General features: G+C 32.8%; 1 protein-coding gene across 1 annotated transcript; it reads left to right on the top strand.

Moving 5' to 3' along the window:
* Positions 1–2715: 2715 nt before the first annotated feature.
* LOC133175226 (GTPase Era, mitochondrial-like) lies at positions 2716–12963 on the top strand. Its single transcript, XM_061310333.1, has 11 exons — positions 2716–2762; positions 3165–3329; positions 3767–3894; positions 4093–4170; positions 4547–4593; positions 5396–5457; positions 7616–7728; positions 8510–8917; positions 11268–11414; positions 12137–12220; positions 12836–12963. Exons 1-11 carry the CDS (start codon positions 2717–2719, stop codon positions 12944–12946), a joined length of 1389 nt encoding a protein of 462 aa, XP_061166317.1. The 5' UTR covers position 2716; the 3' UTR covers positions 12947–12963.
* The last annotated feature ends 1458 nt before the right edge of the window (positions 12964–14421 follow it).

Genomic DNA, 14421 nt, shown 5'->3' with positions numbered 1-14421 from the left:
AAAAAGCAAAAACACCCCTCAACACACACCACGACACGAAATATTTCTCACCAGCTGGTAAATACATAATTATGTATTTATATTTGTTCAAGATATGGAACATTATGTTTACACCATGGTTTTTGCTACCATCCTAAATATTATCGTTCAGAGGGCTGTTAAGAAACTTCATGTGAAATATATTTTATAGATATCACATACACATGATGCTCATTAATTCCCCCATATAATGCTCATTTCTTTTAACGTTAGCGTAAAATTCCACTTGAATTCTTAATTTTGATACAATTCTTGAATTTCAATAGTTGGCCAAATAATGCATGGAACAATGCTTGAAAAATCTGTTTACTTAACTACTGTCCGTGCAGTTTAAGTTGTTACTTTTTAGAAAATTGAAATCTTTGAATTGAATTAAACATATTTTATTGACAACGAGTCAGAAGGATCAGACACAATTTCAGAAACTTTGATAGTCTTCTCCTAATACAACATATTGTAAATTGCCAAAATATAATACATGCAAATATATAGTCTACTACATATAAAGTAGTAAATAGAAAGAAAATAGAATCTTCTTTAAATTTACAAATACATGTATAGAATAACATTGAAAAAAATTAGTCTTTTTTTTTTTTTTTGAAAAACGATTACATTCAAATAGAAAAAGTTTGAATAATCTAGAAAAGTTCAGTATTTGGTCATGATTAGTAAAATTATCACCACCCCATATATCATTAAATGTACATCTATAACATATAAATTATTAAATGACAGTAGCTTTTTCATTAAAGAATGCCTTGCTTTTGCATTAATTTTTACAAGCGAAAAAGAGATGGTATGCATCTTCTAATAATCCATATGAACAATTTTGACTGGTTATCAAGTTACAGCGAAATTAGTCAGAGTTTAAAATACAATGGTGTCTTAATCTTGTATGAATTATGTTCAAAAACCTTTTTCCATATGTAAAATATTTTTGTTTTACAATATTGCTGTGCGGACAGTTCTTAAAGAATAATAGAAGTTGCCTCCCTTGATTTAAGACTAAGGGAATTCCACCTTCTGACAGTATCAGGAATAAATGATTTGTTAAACACATGTAATTCTTAATATCTGTATTTTAGCAAAGAATAGTATATTGCACCTTGTATCAGGTAATATATTTTTATATAAGTAGGTACTAAATTATTGTGCATTTCAGTACAATATGTTATTAGTATAGCTCTGTTTTTTCTGTGCTCCAAAGGTTCCCAACCTGTTTCCAAATATAATGAATTTCTTGAAGTAATAATCGTTAACTTAGAAATCAATACTGGTTTGAACATATTATTATTGACTATATATTTTTACAAATTTGATTACATGCAGGCACAAGATCTAAAGACTTAAACATGCCCTTTCCCTAAATGGTAAATATAACATTCATTTTTAACTACTAGTATATGGGTCTCATTTTAAAATGAAGTAATATATAAATGATCACAACACATTCCCCCTTTTTGCATTCATTTTATTTGGTGTACCTTAGTTCAAACTTTAATACGTATATCTGTAGATTTGTTTCGTCTTGAAAAAATACAAACTTCAATTTTCGTTACATGTATATACATATTTGTTGAGTAGACGTCTTTACCATTTTCTATATGTAATAACATATATATGTACATTTTCCTTTAGTTCGAGTTAGACAATAATGGACGATTGAGATACTCAATAACTAAAAAAATTCAATTATATATATATATATATATATATGCACAGTAAAAAATCATTTGTAGAACAAATTTCGGCAAAAAATTTTATACTGTACTATCGTTCATATATCCTTAACATATTGAACGGAGGGATAATGAACCTAAGTATGTGTTGTTATTTTTTTTTTTTAAAACACGTACATCACATATATAAGTACATATTTCAAATGATAAATTTCTGAGTTTTGGTCGCTTACTGAGACTTCGATCCAATGTTTCAACAGACTGTCATTACATTAATTATACAACAGCCCTTGTATCATGTTGTGAATTTTGAATTGACTGTGTGGAAGTCAATACACAATTTACAACATGATAATTTTGATAATTGACCCAGTAAATTCAAAATTTACAATATGATACTTGTTATTTCCCAATTCAGTGCACGCAGATATACATGTACACTGTAAATTCTATATGTAACTGTTTTTGAAGATTGGGAAATGAAATAATAAGTCGAATGAAATTATTATAATTATATTTATCGTTCTACGAAATATACCTAATGTACATATCAAATGATCTCCACTAATCCTCTTCTTAACTTGTATAATCTATCGTCCGAGGGGAAACGCTGATTTAACCGCAAACTTAGAGGAGAAACTGCATAGATTTCTCAAGCACTTTATTATCTTAGATTTCAACAATTAACAAACACAAAGGATGACAATTCTAATGCCCAGATATTAATTTTTTTTTACGTTATACTGGCTGTTTAACTTTGTTAAACCTTTGTTATCTCAGCCCCCAAAAGAGGATGGGACCATGAAATTCATAATTTTTGTTCCATTTCATCCATAGATATGTTTCACGAATGCCATTATCTTAAATATGGTAAATATTCATATTCCGTAAATTCCACCTGTACATGTAACTACACATGTATATGTTTTACAAAATAACATCGGGATCGGATTCTGCAACAACGAAGGGAATATGAACGAGTTAACTATAATTTAAAGATGGCCGCGTCCATATCAATGAGGTCTACAATGAAATTGAACAAAAGTAAGCTACTTTACACAACGTAGGAGCAAGAAATTTTAACAGAGAAATAATCAGTTCATCTAGTAACAGAGAAATAATCAGTTCATCTAGGTTTAGATTTGATATGTCTTATTGCGTGAAATCTTGTTATACAACACAAAGGAGAATTTTATGGAGTAAATTCGAACTAAGGTGTACAACCTGTTTTTCCCAATCGACGTATATAGAAAATTTATTTTTATTTTGTAATCGTCAGTTTAATAATCTTATTCTTGTTACTATCTTTGTTGTTTTCTTGTCATTTTTATACGTAATTTATGGTAAAGTACATTGTTTAGCCCTTGTGACAAAGATTTTAGTTCAAGTCTTGTTTTCAATTGTCATTTTGAAGAGTAATTTTAAATATATGTGCTTTATTTTCAGAGTTGTCGTGGAGTCATTTAAAGTTGATTCTCAATTATCAGAGAATTCAGATACAGTTGTGTAGTACTAAGAATGTGTATCATGGCAAAGACTCAGATTATTTTGGAACAGCTCAAAAGTTTCCAGAATTTCATCCTGAAGATAGACGAATATGTTTTACACCAGGCAAGTAATTGAGAGTAACAACAACTTGTAGGATTAGAGATGTGGAAAGAGTGTCTTTATTATGATTTTGTCTTGGTTTTTTTTTTTTTGGTTTGTTTTGGGTTTGTTTTGGTCTTTTTATTATTGTGGACTAAACTAAAGTTTCTTATCATGTATTAAAAGTTTCACAAAAAAATAGTTCTTAATTATATATTGTTATGCCTTTTTTATGCCGCAAAATGGAATTTAAGAGTTTTTCTTTATTGCGTTGTACTTATACATTGTATCATGATACAGAGTTGGATTGTGTCATTATCATTATTGAGTTATCCACAATATTCAACTCTAATATTTTCATTGTTTATGAATAAAGAAAATCATCAGATTAATAGTAAAAATGAAGATGTACAAATTGCTTAAGAATATTGTATAAACTGGTAATGTTTTTTCAACCACAGAGGAACAACTCATGAAGATAACAATGCCACCAAATCAACCGGATAATTCTAAAATTCTGCGGATGGCAATTATTGGTGATCCCAATGTAGGAAAGTCAACTCTTATTAACAGATTGTTACAACATAAGGTAAGGAACTTATCAGAATATTAATGTGTGAAATAAGGAATTAATTACTTTGAGTTTTGGAAAGACAAAAAGCACAAGGATAATATTGTATGAGAGTAAAAATAAATCAATGCAAGAACATTAATTTACGTGTTGTTTTATTAATTTTAATAGACATATATTTTTTATAATTTGTTATTATTTTTTTTTAAACTTCAGATCCTTCCAGTATCTACAAAGATCAATACAACAAGAAAAAACACCCTTCTAGTCTTGACAAAAGATGAATACCAGATAGTATGTGGAATTTCTGTTCCATGCATGTATACTGATCTCCAAATTAATCAAAACTTTATTCAGTGTGGCAATACTTTACAAAAGATATGTCTGTAGCAGGGTTGTCCCTAAGGTTTGAAATAGCAGGGAACATTAAACAAGTTGAAAGGGGTTTGGGGTTCATCTCGTAAGAGGGGGTTGAGGGGGACTACCAGAATAACCAGTGGATGATGTCATAATGGGTGGGGAAATTTCCCGGTCCCTGGGTCTTAGAGACAACTCTGATGTAGGCCTTAAACTTAAAAGGAGGGGGGATTAAATTATGAATTAAATTTTATTTTAGTGAGGCTTAGTCAGACTGAATAACTTTTATCTGATATATTTTTATTCTTTGTAGATATTTGTAGATACCCCAGGAGTTTTAAACCCTAAAACAAAAGCAAGGTAATACTATGGCTCATTGGAAATTTTCAAAACTGCATTTTCTTTACTGATATGCCTTGATAATTAAAACATTCCTATGTTGTTTGTTTTTTTCTTCTACAAAGGTACTTTATAACTTCAAATTTAAAAAAAAAAGGAAACAGAACAAAAACAAACAGAAAAAATATTGGCAAATGTCATGTAGACATAAACATTTTTTATTATAAGAAGACATTCTTTAGATTGAACTCTGTCTCTCTCTCTCAAAAAAAAAAATAAAATTTGTGAAAGAGATGCCTGTTTTCTTTTTTCTACTTAAACTGCTTGTTTAAAGGAATTTACTACTTGTTTCTGAGATACTTAATTAAGGAAAGAGGCCAATAAGTACAATTACTTAAGAAATACTTATACAAGTATTTTAGATCAAACTATTCTTTACTTCAAAACAGTCATCACTGCTTCAAAGCACTGGTATTTGCTACACATTACAGTAAAATTCAGTCATAAGGTAGTAACAGTGACTTTGAATTTTGCTTTTTCATAACCAAGGTTATTTATATTCATAAAATAAATATATATGGAAAAGTCTTTAACGGGATTCATAACAAGTTTGTTATATCTGAGAATTCCTTATAGCCTAGTTTTACTGTATTTGTATGTGAGTAACCACAATTAATTTTTATGTCTGCTTTCCTTTTTGAATGTGTGGAACATTTTACGAAGATTCAAGACCGGTGTCATGAAGAAAGTCTAAGATATATCAATTGGTTGCATAAATGCATAATTTGTATGTTGCATACTTCCGTATATTTGTCTGTTTTAGACATCGTGTCCCATCATCCCTTGTAGTGGATCCAGATAAAGCTGCTGATAATGTTGACTTGTGTAAGTAAATGATGGAATGGAGAAAAAAAGGTTCTAGAAATTAATTATTAAATGATGATAAGAAGTTTTATTAGCTCACCTGAGCCAAAGGCTCAAGTGAGCTTTTCTGATCAAAATTTGTCCGTTGTCGTCGTCGTTGTCGTAAACTTTTCACAATTTCATCTTCTTCTCCAGAACCACTGGGCCAATTTCAACCTTGGATGAAGGGGATTCAAGTTTATTCAAGTGAAGGGCCACGCCTTCTTCCAAGGGGAGATAATTGTGAATTCATGAAAAATTTATGGCATCTTTCAAAAATCTTCTTCTCAAGAACCACTGTGTTAGAAAGTTTGAAACTTATGTGGAAGCATCCTCAGGTAGTGTAGATTCAAGTTTGTTCAAATCATGACCCCCAGGGGTCGGGTGGGGCCACAGTGGGCTATCAAAGTTTTACATAGGAATACATAAGGAAAATCTTTAAAAATCTTCTTCTCAAGAACAGCAAGGTCTTGATTGGTCATATTTATACGGAAGCATCCTCAGATAGTGTTGATTCAAGTTTGTTCAAATCATGACCCCCGGGGGTAGGTTGGGGCCACAGAGGGCGATCAAAGTTTTACATAGGAATACATAGGGAAAATCTTTAAAAATCTTCTTCTCAAGAACAGCAAAGTCTTGATTGGTCATATTTATATGGAAGCATCCTCAGATAGTGTTGATTCAAGTTTGTTCAAATCATGACCCCCGGGGGTAGGGCGGAGCCACAGAGGGCGATCAAAGTTTTACATAGGAATACATAGGGAAAATCTTTAAAAATCTTCTTCTCAAGAACAGCAAAGTCTTGATTGGTCATATTTATATGGAAGCATCCTCAGATAGTGTTGATTCAAGTTTGTTCAAATCATGACCCCCAGGGGTAGGGTGGGGCCACAGTGGGTGATCAAAGTTTTACATAGGAATACATAGGGAAAATCTTTAAAAATCTTCTTCTCAAGAACAGCAAAGTCTTGATTGGTCATATTTATATGGAAGCATCCTCAGATAGTGTTGATTCAAGTTTGTTCAAATCATGACCCCCGGGGGTAGGGCGGAGCCACAGAGGGCGATCAAAGTTTTACATAGGAATACATAGGGAAAATCTTTAAAAATCTTCTTCTTAAGAACAGCAAAGTCTTGATTGGTCATATTTATATGGAAGCATCCTCAGATAGTGTTGATTCAAGTTTGTTCAAATCATGACCCCCGGGGGTAGGTTGGGGCCACAGAGGGCGATCAAAGTTTTACATAGGAATACATGGGGAAAAAATCTTTAAAAATCTTCTTCTCAAGAACAGCAAAGTCTTGATTGGTCATATTTATATGGAAGCATTCTCAGATAGTGTAGATTCAAGTTTGATCAAATCATGACCCTCTGGGGTAGGTAGGGCCACAATGAAAGTTTAAACTTGTAAGGAAAAATCACAGTTAGTCAAAAAAAATGTGTAAGCATCCTTAGTTAGTGTAGATTCAATTTTGTTGAAATCATACCCCCCCTCCCTTTTAGGGGTAGGTCGGGACCACTTATGCATTTAAGCATTGCAATACTAAACTGATTTTTGCTTTTTTCCCAGCCACAGTGCTCAGGTGAGCGATGTGGCCCCTGGGCCTCTTGTCTTAATCTTCATCCTCAAAGGCAGTGATATGTATCTATAGCAATACTCAACATAAGTTAACAAACTTAATTTACATGCAGAGAACAAAATAATATTTTGTCACCAGGTAGTGTCAAAATAATGAAATATCAAATACTGTATACAGGGTTATTTTTGCCACGTGTTATATTTGCCTTGTGTTATTTTCACCCTTTCACACTTGCAAACAATTTTGCCCTGTTTTAATTTCTCCCAGTCACAGATTTGTTTAAGAAATTCTACTTTTTTCTTTTAATTCGCCCCTTCTTAAATTCGCCCACTTGTGTCCAGGGCGAAAGGGGCAAAAATAAAACTGGGGAGAAAATTTCCCTGTATACAGTAGATATAACAAATTACAAAAACATGTATAATGAATATATCAAAGCAGTTTTGGTAATTCCTTAAATAAAGATTTTCTTTAAATTTGATTTTACATGAATGTTATTGTGACCAATTGATATTTTCAGTCATGTTAATGCTGATTTTTTTTATTCTTCGGACATTTTCAGTGGGAGTTGTGGTGGATGTCAAGGACAAGTTTCGTAGAAATACACTGAGTAAAACCGTGATGAAAATACTTCATCTCCATAGAAACACACCAACAGTACTGATTTTAAACAAGGTAAGTACTTTATACAATGCCATTAAAGGGGCTGGGACACAGATTTGAAGTTAATATTTTCTCAAATTTTCTGAATAATATCATGGCTTATATGTTGCTATAGCATTTTACATGGAAATATAATAAAAGCGTGTTCAAAGTTTCTAATTTGGAATAAATAAGAAAAAAAAACATTCAAAAATCATGTTCATGAGAGAACCATGCAACCATCCTCTTGTAGATTCAAGTTTGTTCATTGCATGACCCCATGGACTGGGTTGGGGCCACAATTGGGGAACAAAATTTTATACAGAAATATTTAGACATCTGCAAGAAAAGGTTACAAATTGTAAATTGAAATCAACCTGTTACCTTAAATATACATTATACTGTAAACAAAGGTGGTTGAAATCACTGACTTAAATTTGGAGAGGATGACAAGAGATTACATTTTATCAGTTGTTAAGAAGAGAATGCTGACTCATGACAGCAGTGTTGCCCATGGTTCAATCTCAGTATTGTAAAAACAAAAGCTACAATCAATGTATTGATGATTTTAACAATTACATGGTAAGCAAAGTGAATTAATAACTCCTATGTACAGTTGAACCTTGTTATCTCGAACTAGATGGATCCAAGAAAAAAACTTCAAGATATCCAAGGATGTAAGATATCAAGGGTAAAATACTTAAAAAATAAGTGGTTGGGACATCCAAATCACTTCGACATGGTATTCGAGATATCAATGTTTGAGGTACCGAAGTTCAACTGTATATGAATAATCAATGTTTCCAAAATTTAGGTCGATGCTGTAGTGAACAAGAAAGGTCTCCTGAATACAATCATCTCCTTAACAAACAAAGAGTTAAATGAAAAGAAAATACCTTTATGGATGGACAAGAGAACACACAAACTGACAAGGAGAGAACAACAGGAAGACTTCATTGACTCAGTGATAGAAAAATACAAAGCCTCGAAAACAAGCAGTGGACAGTCTTCCAGCAAATCTGAGGAAACTTGTGCAGAGGACACTAGTGAGGAGCAGGATGAGGAGCAAGATGTGTCCTCAGATGAGGATCTGGATTTCAGAAAGTACATAGCAAGATTAAATACTTGTCCAGAGACTGCTGTGCAGAAAACTGGCTGGTCAAATTTCAAGGAAGTTTTCATGGTTTCTGCTCTAAAGGATGATGGTGTTGATGATTTGAGGGTGAGGATTTTTAGCTCTTCTGAGCCAAAGGCTCAAAGAACTAATGCTATGGCCATTTGTGCGGTGTGCGTAAACTTTTTAGAATATGGGCCATAACTCAAGAACCCCTTGGCCAATTATTGTCAAATTTGTCACAGGGTATCCTTGGCCCAAGGGCTCCCTTTTATACTAAAACTAGGGTTGTGACCCTTTAACAAGGCGAGATAATTAGGAAAATAGAAACAAAAGTACTGGTTGCTAAAAAATCTTCTTCTCAAGAACCACTGGGCAGATTATCACCAAACTTACACAAAAGGATGAGGATATGTTGTAGATTAAAATTTGCACGGGGATTTACCCTGGGGCAAAGGGCGTGGTCTCAAGGTCACTTCAAAGTTGACCAAAAATTACATTTTATTAAAATGTTGATATTTTGCTTACTATAAGGACTAGGATCATCAAATCTTGTCAGTTGATGCATCTAAGGACCTCATATCATGTTGACTCAAAAGTAGGTCACGGTGACCTACTTTTTAAATTTTGGGGCCATTCTTTTTTAAAATGATTTAGAGGCATATTTTGAACAATTTAAGGCCTATGATCATCAAACCTTGTCAGTTGATGTATCTTGGGTCCTTGAAGTACGTCAACTAAAAAATAGGTCACCTTGACCTACTTTTTGAATTTTATGGCTAATCTTTATCAAAACAATTAAGGCCATTAATTCCAATACCAAAAGGTTTAGAATCATTAAAACTTGTAAGATGATGCATCTTGGGGCCATAAAACGTATTTATTAAAAAGTAGGTCACAGTGACCTACTTTTTGAACTTTGCAGGCATTCGATTTCAAAGCATTTTAGAGGCATAATTTGGACATTTTGAGGCCTATGATCATAAAACTTTGTAAGTTGATGCATCTTGGGTCCTCAAAAAACATCAACTGAAAAGTAGGTCACTGTGACCTACTTTTGAAAATTTATGGCTTTAATTAAATATTTCAAGTACTAATTGGCTTAGAATCATCAAACTTTGCCAGTTGATGCATCTTGGGTCCTTGGAGTACAACAACTGAAAAGTAGGTCACTTTGACCTACTTATAAAATTTTATGGCTATAATTAAACAAAAAACATTTTAGGTATTAATTGGCTTAGAATCATTAAACTTAGTTAATGGGTCCTCAGAGAATGACAAGTGATAAAGCAGGTCACCATGACCAACTCTCAGGTACTAATTGGCTTAGAATCATCTTGGGTTCTCAGAATGTGAACTGGAATTTCAAGGGTTTATCTAAATATAAAGGATACTTAGAGGCTTCAAATAGAAGTGATAGGTTGTACAGTTTATCAGAAGAGCAATTCAAGGTCCTTGGGCCTCTTGTTTAATAAAGCTATGGTGTTTTTCAGTTTTTAAATGTAAATATTTTTCCAGTGACATGAATGATTATCTTGTTTCAGTAAAACTGATGAACTTTTTAATATGCCATTTTTTGGCTCACCTTGGTAGTCATGGAAAGCTTACTCCATACCCCTGGCATCTGTTTTCAAGGTTAAAGGTTTTTAACTGGTCCATTTTAAGTATTTATAAACCTTACCTGGACTAATATACATGTATTTATGTTTTGGATGCTGGATCTAACTCATACTTTTTAGATGTTCTCAAGTAACTGTAAGCCCTACATGGACCAAACTTGCATGGACATTGCATCCAACAGACTTGCTCGGGAAGCTGCATTAGACATATTTTCTGAATGAGTGACCAAGTAAAAGTTTTGGGAGCAGGTCCATTCCCAAGTAACTATAGACATACCTGAGTCAAACTTGCATGGTTGGTGTACCAACGGATGGACATTATCAGACTTGTACTGGATGCAGCGTGTGACCTCTATTTTCCAGCTGAGTGACCAGGTAAATCTTTTGGATCAATTCCATTTCCAACTACCGGTAGCTTAAGTTCTACGTGGAGACCAAACTTGCAGGTGTGATCAGATGCATTTAAGGATGCTCACTAGTACGCATGTTTTGGATGCTGCATCTGTATTTTCTGGATAAGTGGACAGGTTAAAAGTTTTAGGGGGAAGTCCATTCCCAAGTAATTGTAAGTCCTAACCTTGATCAAACATGCATGAAGTTTGACTTCAGGTGCTATATATCTTGGATGAGTAACTAAAACATTGTAATCATTATGATGAAAGTTACGTTTAATGCACCCAAGTAAATAATTTGATATGAAATTTTGCTTCACTTGGACTACACTTGTTGAGCCGTGCTTTGTAATCTTTGATTACTTAAGTTTTGCATAGTAATGTAATATTCATACTAAATCATCAAAATTGTTCATTTATAATAACTTGTATTTATAAATTTTGCAGGACTATATGTTTTTTTGTGCCAAGCCAGGAAATTGGCAGTACCACAGTTCAGTTTTAACAGATGAATCACCTTATAAACTGGCAGAAAACATCGTCTGGGAGAAAATGATGGACTTTGTCAAATTTCCTGTTTATGAATTACACCCTGTTAGTATTTAAATTCATTTTCACTCATCATTAAATTGACTAAAAATATCAAGCTTTGGCTCTTAGCTGGGGGCATCAAAGATAGGAAACTGCTCACATAATTTGAAGATTTTAAGGTTCATTGATACTCTGATAAGAGAGATAACTCTAATAATGATGCTTGTTTCAAAACCATCAATGTAACTTTTATTCAAGACATACACAGGGGCTACAAGAGGGTGCCAAAGTAGGACATTTTATCAAATTTCCTCAATCCTGATGGAATTACATCAAATTTGAGATACTTTTCATGTTGGGAAACATTCAGCACAAGCTTGCCAGTCTGAGATTTTTATACAAAAGATGCATCTGATGCTAATGCATGATATATATAAAATTGGTAGATAGGCAAGATTATGCTGTGTTTTCAGAAACAAAATGTGCTTCAAAAATGATGAAAATTTGCACAAACATAAGAAAATTTGGAAATTGATATGATTTGTGACCTTCATGTGACCTTTGTTTATACCATAACTTGCAATCAACACACATTTTGTAACGGAGTTGACGAATGGTTTTTAATCATGAACTATTGCATTTTTCTTGGAGACACCCCAAACTAGGGGCCAAAAGGGGTCTTAGTGAGTCTTGTCCTTTGCCAAGTTAAAAAGTACTGGTAAGTTTTACATCCCATATTTTCCCTTATCTATCCCTGAATTATGATATTTAGAATTTTTTTGTAGCAAATTAAGCTGTGGAGGTGGGACTGGGAAACAGACAGGTTAGATGTCATCATGAACATTGAGTGTGGGAACAAGTTTCTTGTGGTGAGTGAACATTGGTCATTTCATCTTCATGAAGTGATGAAAAATTATGTTTTGATGTGAAATGTTCATCATCAATCCTAAAGCATATTTCAAGGAAATTATCATTAAACCTTCTGTATAATATTTTTATAAGAGATGGAAATATTCACAAACAAGCTAACGGTAAAAAGAATTTTCAAACTATTTTTAATAAAAACTATATACAGTTGAACTTCAATATCTTGAACACCGATATCTCGAATACCATGGATGTGTTGAATTAAGTTGGAAGTCCCCACCACATACTGTAAACCAACTATTATTCGCGTCAACTTTTATTCGCGATTCATCAGTTTGAAAGCAATCCGCGACGATTAAATTTCGCGACTGAGGAAACATTCTCTACAAATACAAAGCGAAATAAATGGTTCGCGGCTATTAATATTCGCTAGATAAAGTAGGTTGCGAAACTCGCGAATATTTCTCGCACACGGATAAAAGTTGGTTTACAGTATTCCTTTATTATTTTACCCTTGATACATGTATATCGGATCTTCGGACTTTGTCTTGGTTCCATAGTGTTTGAGATAACAAGTTACATAATGCTAACTGTACTTTTGTATAATTTCATTTTAGGCAACAGTTGCAAAGGAAATTCCAATCATTGTAGAAAAAGCAGTAGAAGAGCTGAGAAATCTGTTTAAGTGTCTTGTTAGGTTAGAATTAATGGTGCTGCTTAAAAAATAAATTCAATTCAAAACTAATGGGTATTGTTTGTGTTTTATTAAATAAAAATGTCTTCCCTTCAAAGCTTGGTTTCCCTATATTGAGCAACATTAATGAAGGACAAGTCTAAATGTCTTATTCATGCTGTCCATATTGCATACTCTCAAAATAAATATATGTGTATAAAGTTTTACATAGTCAAAAGTTTTAATTCATCTTTTGGTGGAATGCATCCAGTCTTAATCAGCATTTAGTATTGTAAGTTTCAAGTCTAAATTTCAAAAAGTTCTCAATTTATGGCCTGGATATTTTTTTTATTTTGACCTTGATTTAAGAAATGGGTCAAGGTAAAAAAATCATGATGCATCTCATCTTAATCTTATTTTCACTGTGTTCCAAGGCTTAAATCCTAATTTCAAAGTTACAGTTCTCAATATATCACCTGGACGTTTTTGTTTAATTGATTTAAGAAAGGGGTCAAGTCAAATATTTTAGTGCATGGCATTTCACATTAATCTCATCTTTCCAAGTTCTAAGTTTGAAGTCCCAACATCAAAGGGTTCACAAAGTCTAGACATTCTTAGGTCACTTGAGTCACACAGGTGACCTTTAGCTGTCTGACAACATCTGTAAAACTTTTTCTTCTCTGAAGCAATTTTACCAATTTAGGTCCTGTAACATTGTCAGATATCCGATATCCACAGCCCAAACCACTACATAAGCAATCTTTATTCACCCATCATATCAAAATCTCAAATTATGATCTACAATGTAGATATTTTTTTAATTTATATGACCTAGATTGAAGAAATGGGTCAATTTCAGAAATATTTGGTGTAGTTGTCTTAATGTCATCTTTCCATGTCTATAGTTCAAATTCCTAATGTCAAAATTTTCAGATTATGCTGTGGACAATACTTTGATAAAAAAGATTGACAGTGACTTAATAATGAGTCAAGGTCAAAACTTTTGAATGCAACCCTCCTCAATATCATCTTTCCATGTCCCAAGATTGAAGTCTTAATGTTTAAAAAAGCTTCTCAAGCTATAACCCCAAACAAAATTTCGTTGAAGATGATTATATTTTACTCATTATTTATCTTCAAACTGTAAAACCATGCTAATTATGAAGCTAACTCAATAAGTTTCAATTTATTGAATTATTTTATTCCACCAGCAGAAAATGGATAGTTTTCTTTTGGTATGGACATTGTAATAATTGGTCACCATTTAATTCACTTTAATCTGTGACTTTTTCCATTGCAGTCAAAATATTATGAATGTTCTTACACCATACTGCTGAACAAATTTTCCAGATTGTATCACTACAGCCATAAAAGAATTATTTCAAATTTAAAGGGCCATAATTCTTTTCAAGTTCACCACAAGGGCTGATACCTCATCATCATACAAAATAGATAAACAATCCTACACGCACATAACTCAGGAAATCAATGTATGCATGCATAGAGAATTAAGTCTATAAAAATCACATG

This window comes from Saccostrea echinata, unplaced genomic scaffold, assembly GCF_033153115.1.
Source record: "Saccostrea echinata isolate AGI-Se365-2 ecotype Australia unplaced genomic scaffold, CSIRO_AGI_Sech_v1 ptg000062l, whole genome shotgun sequence".
Lineage (NCBI taxonomy): Eukaryota > Metazoa > Mollusca > Bivalvia > Ostreida > Ostreidae > Saccostrea > Saccostrea echinata.
Note: the sequence above shows the minus strand (reverse complement) of the source record. Positions and strands in the feature narration are given on the sequence as shown.

What these genes read in the sequence shown, in the direction of transcription:
- LOC133175226 (XM_061310333.1), top strand. Translation starts at nt 2,717, where the DNA reads ATGGCCGCGTCCATATCAATGAGGTCTACAATGAAATTGAACAAAA. An exon ending in ATGGTGTTGATGATTTGAGG is followed by an intron (nt 8,918 to 11,267) that starts GTGAGGATTTTT and finishes TAAATTTTGCAG; the next exon opens with GACTATATGTTTTTTTGTGC. An exon ending in CTGTTTATGAATTACACCCT is followed by an intron (nt 11,415 to 12,136) that starts GTTAGTATTTAA and finishes ATTTTTTTGTAG; the next exon opens with CAAATTAAGCTGTGGAGGTG.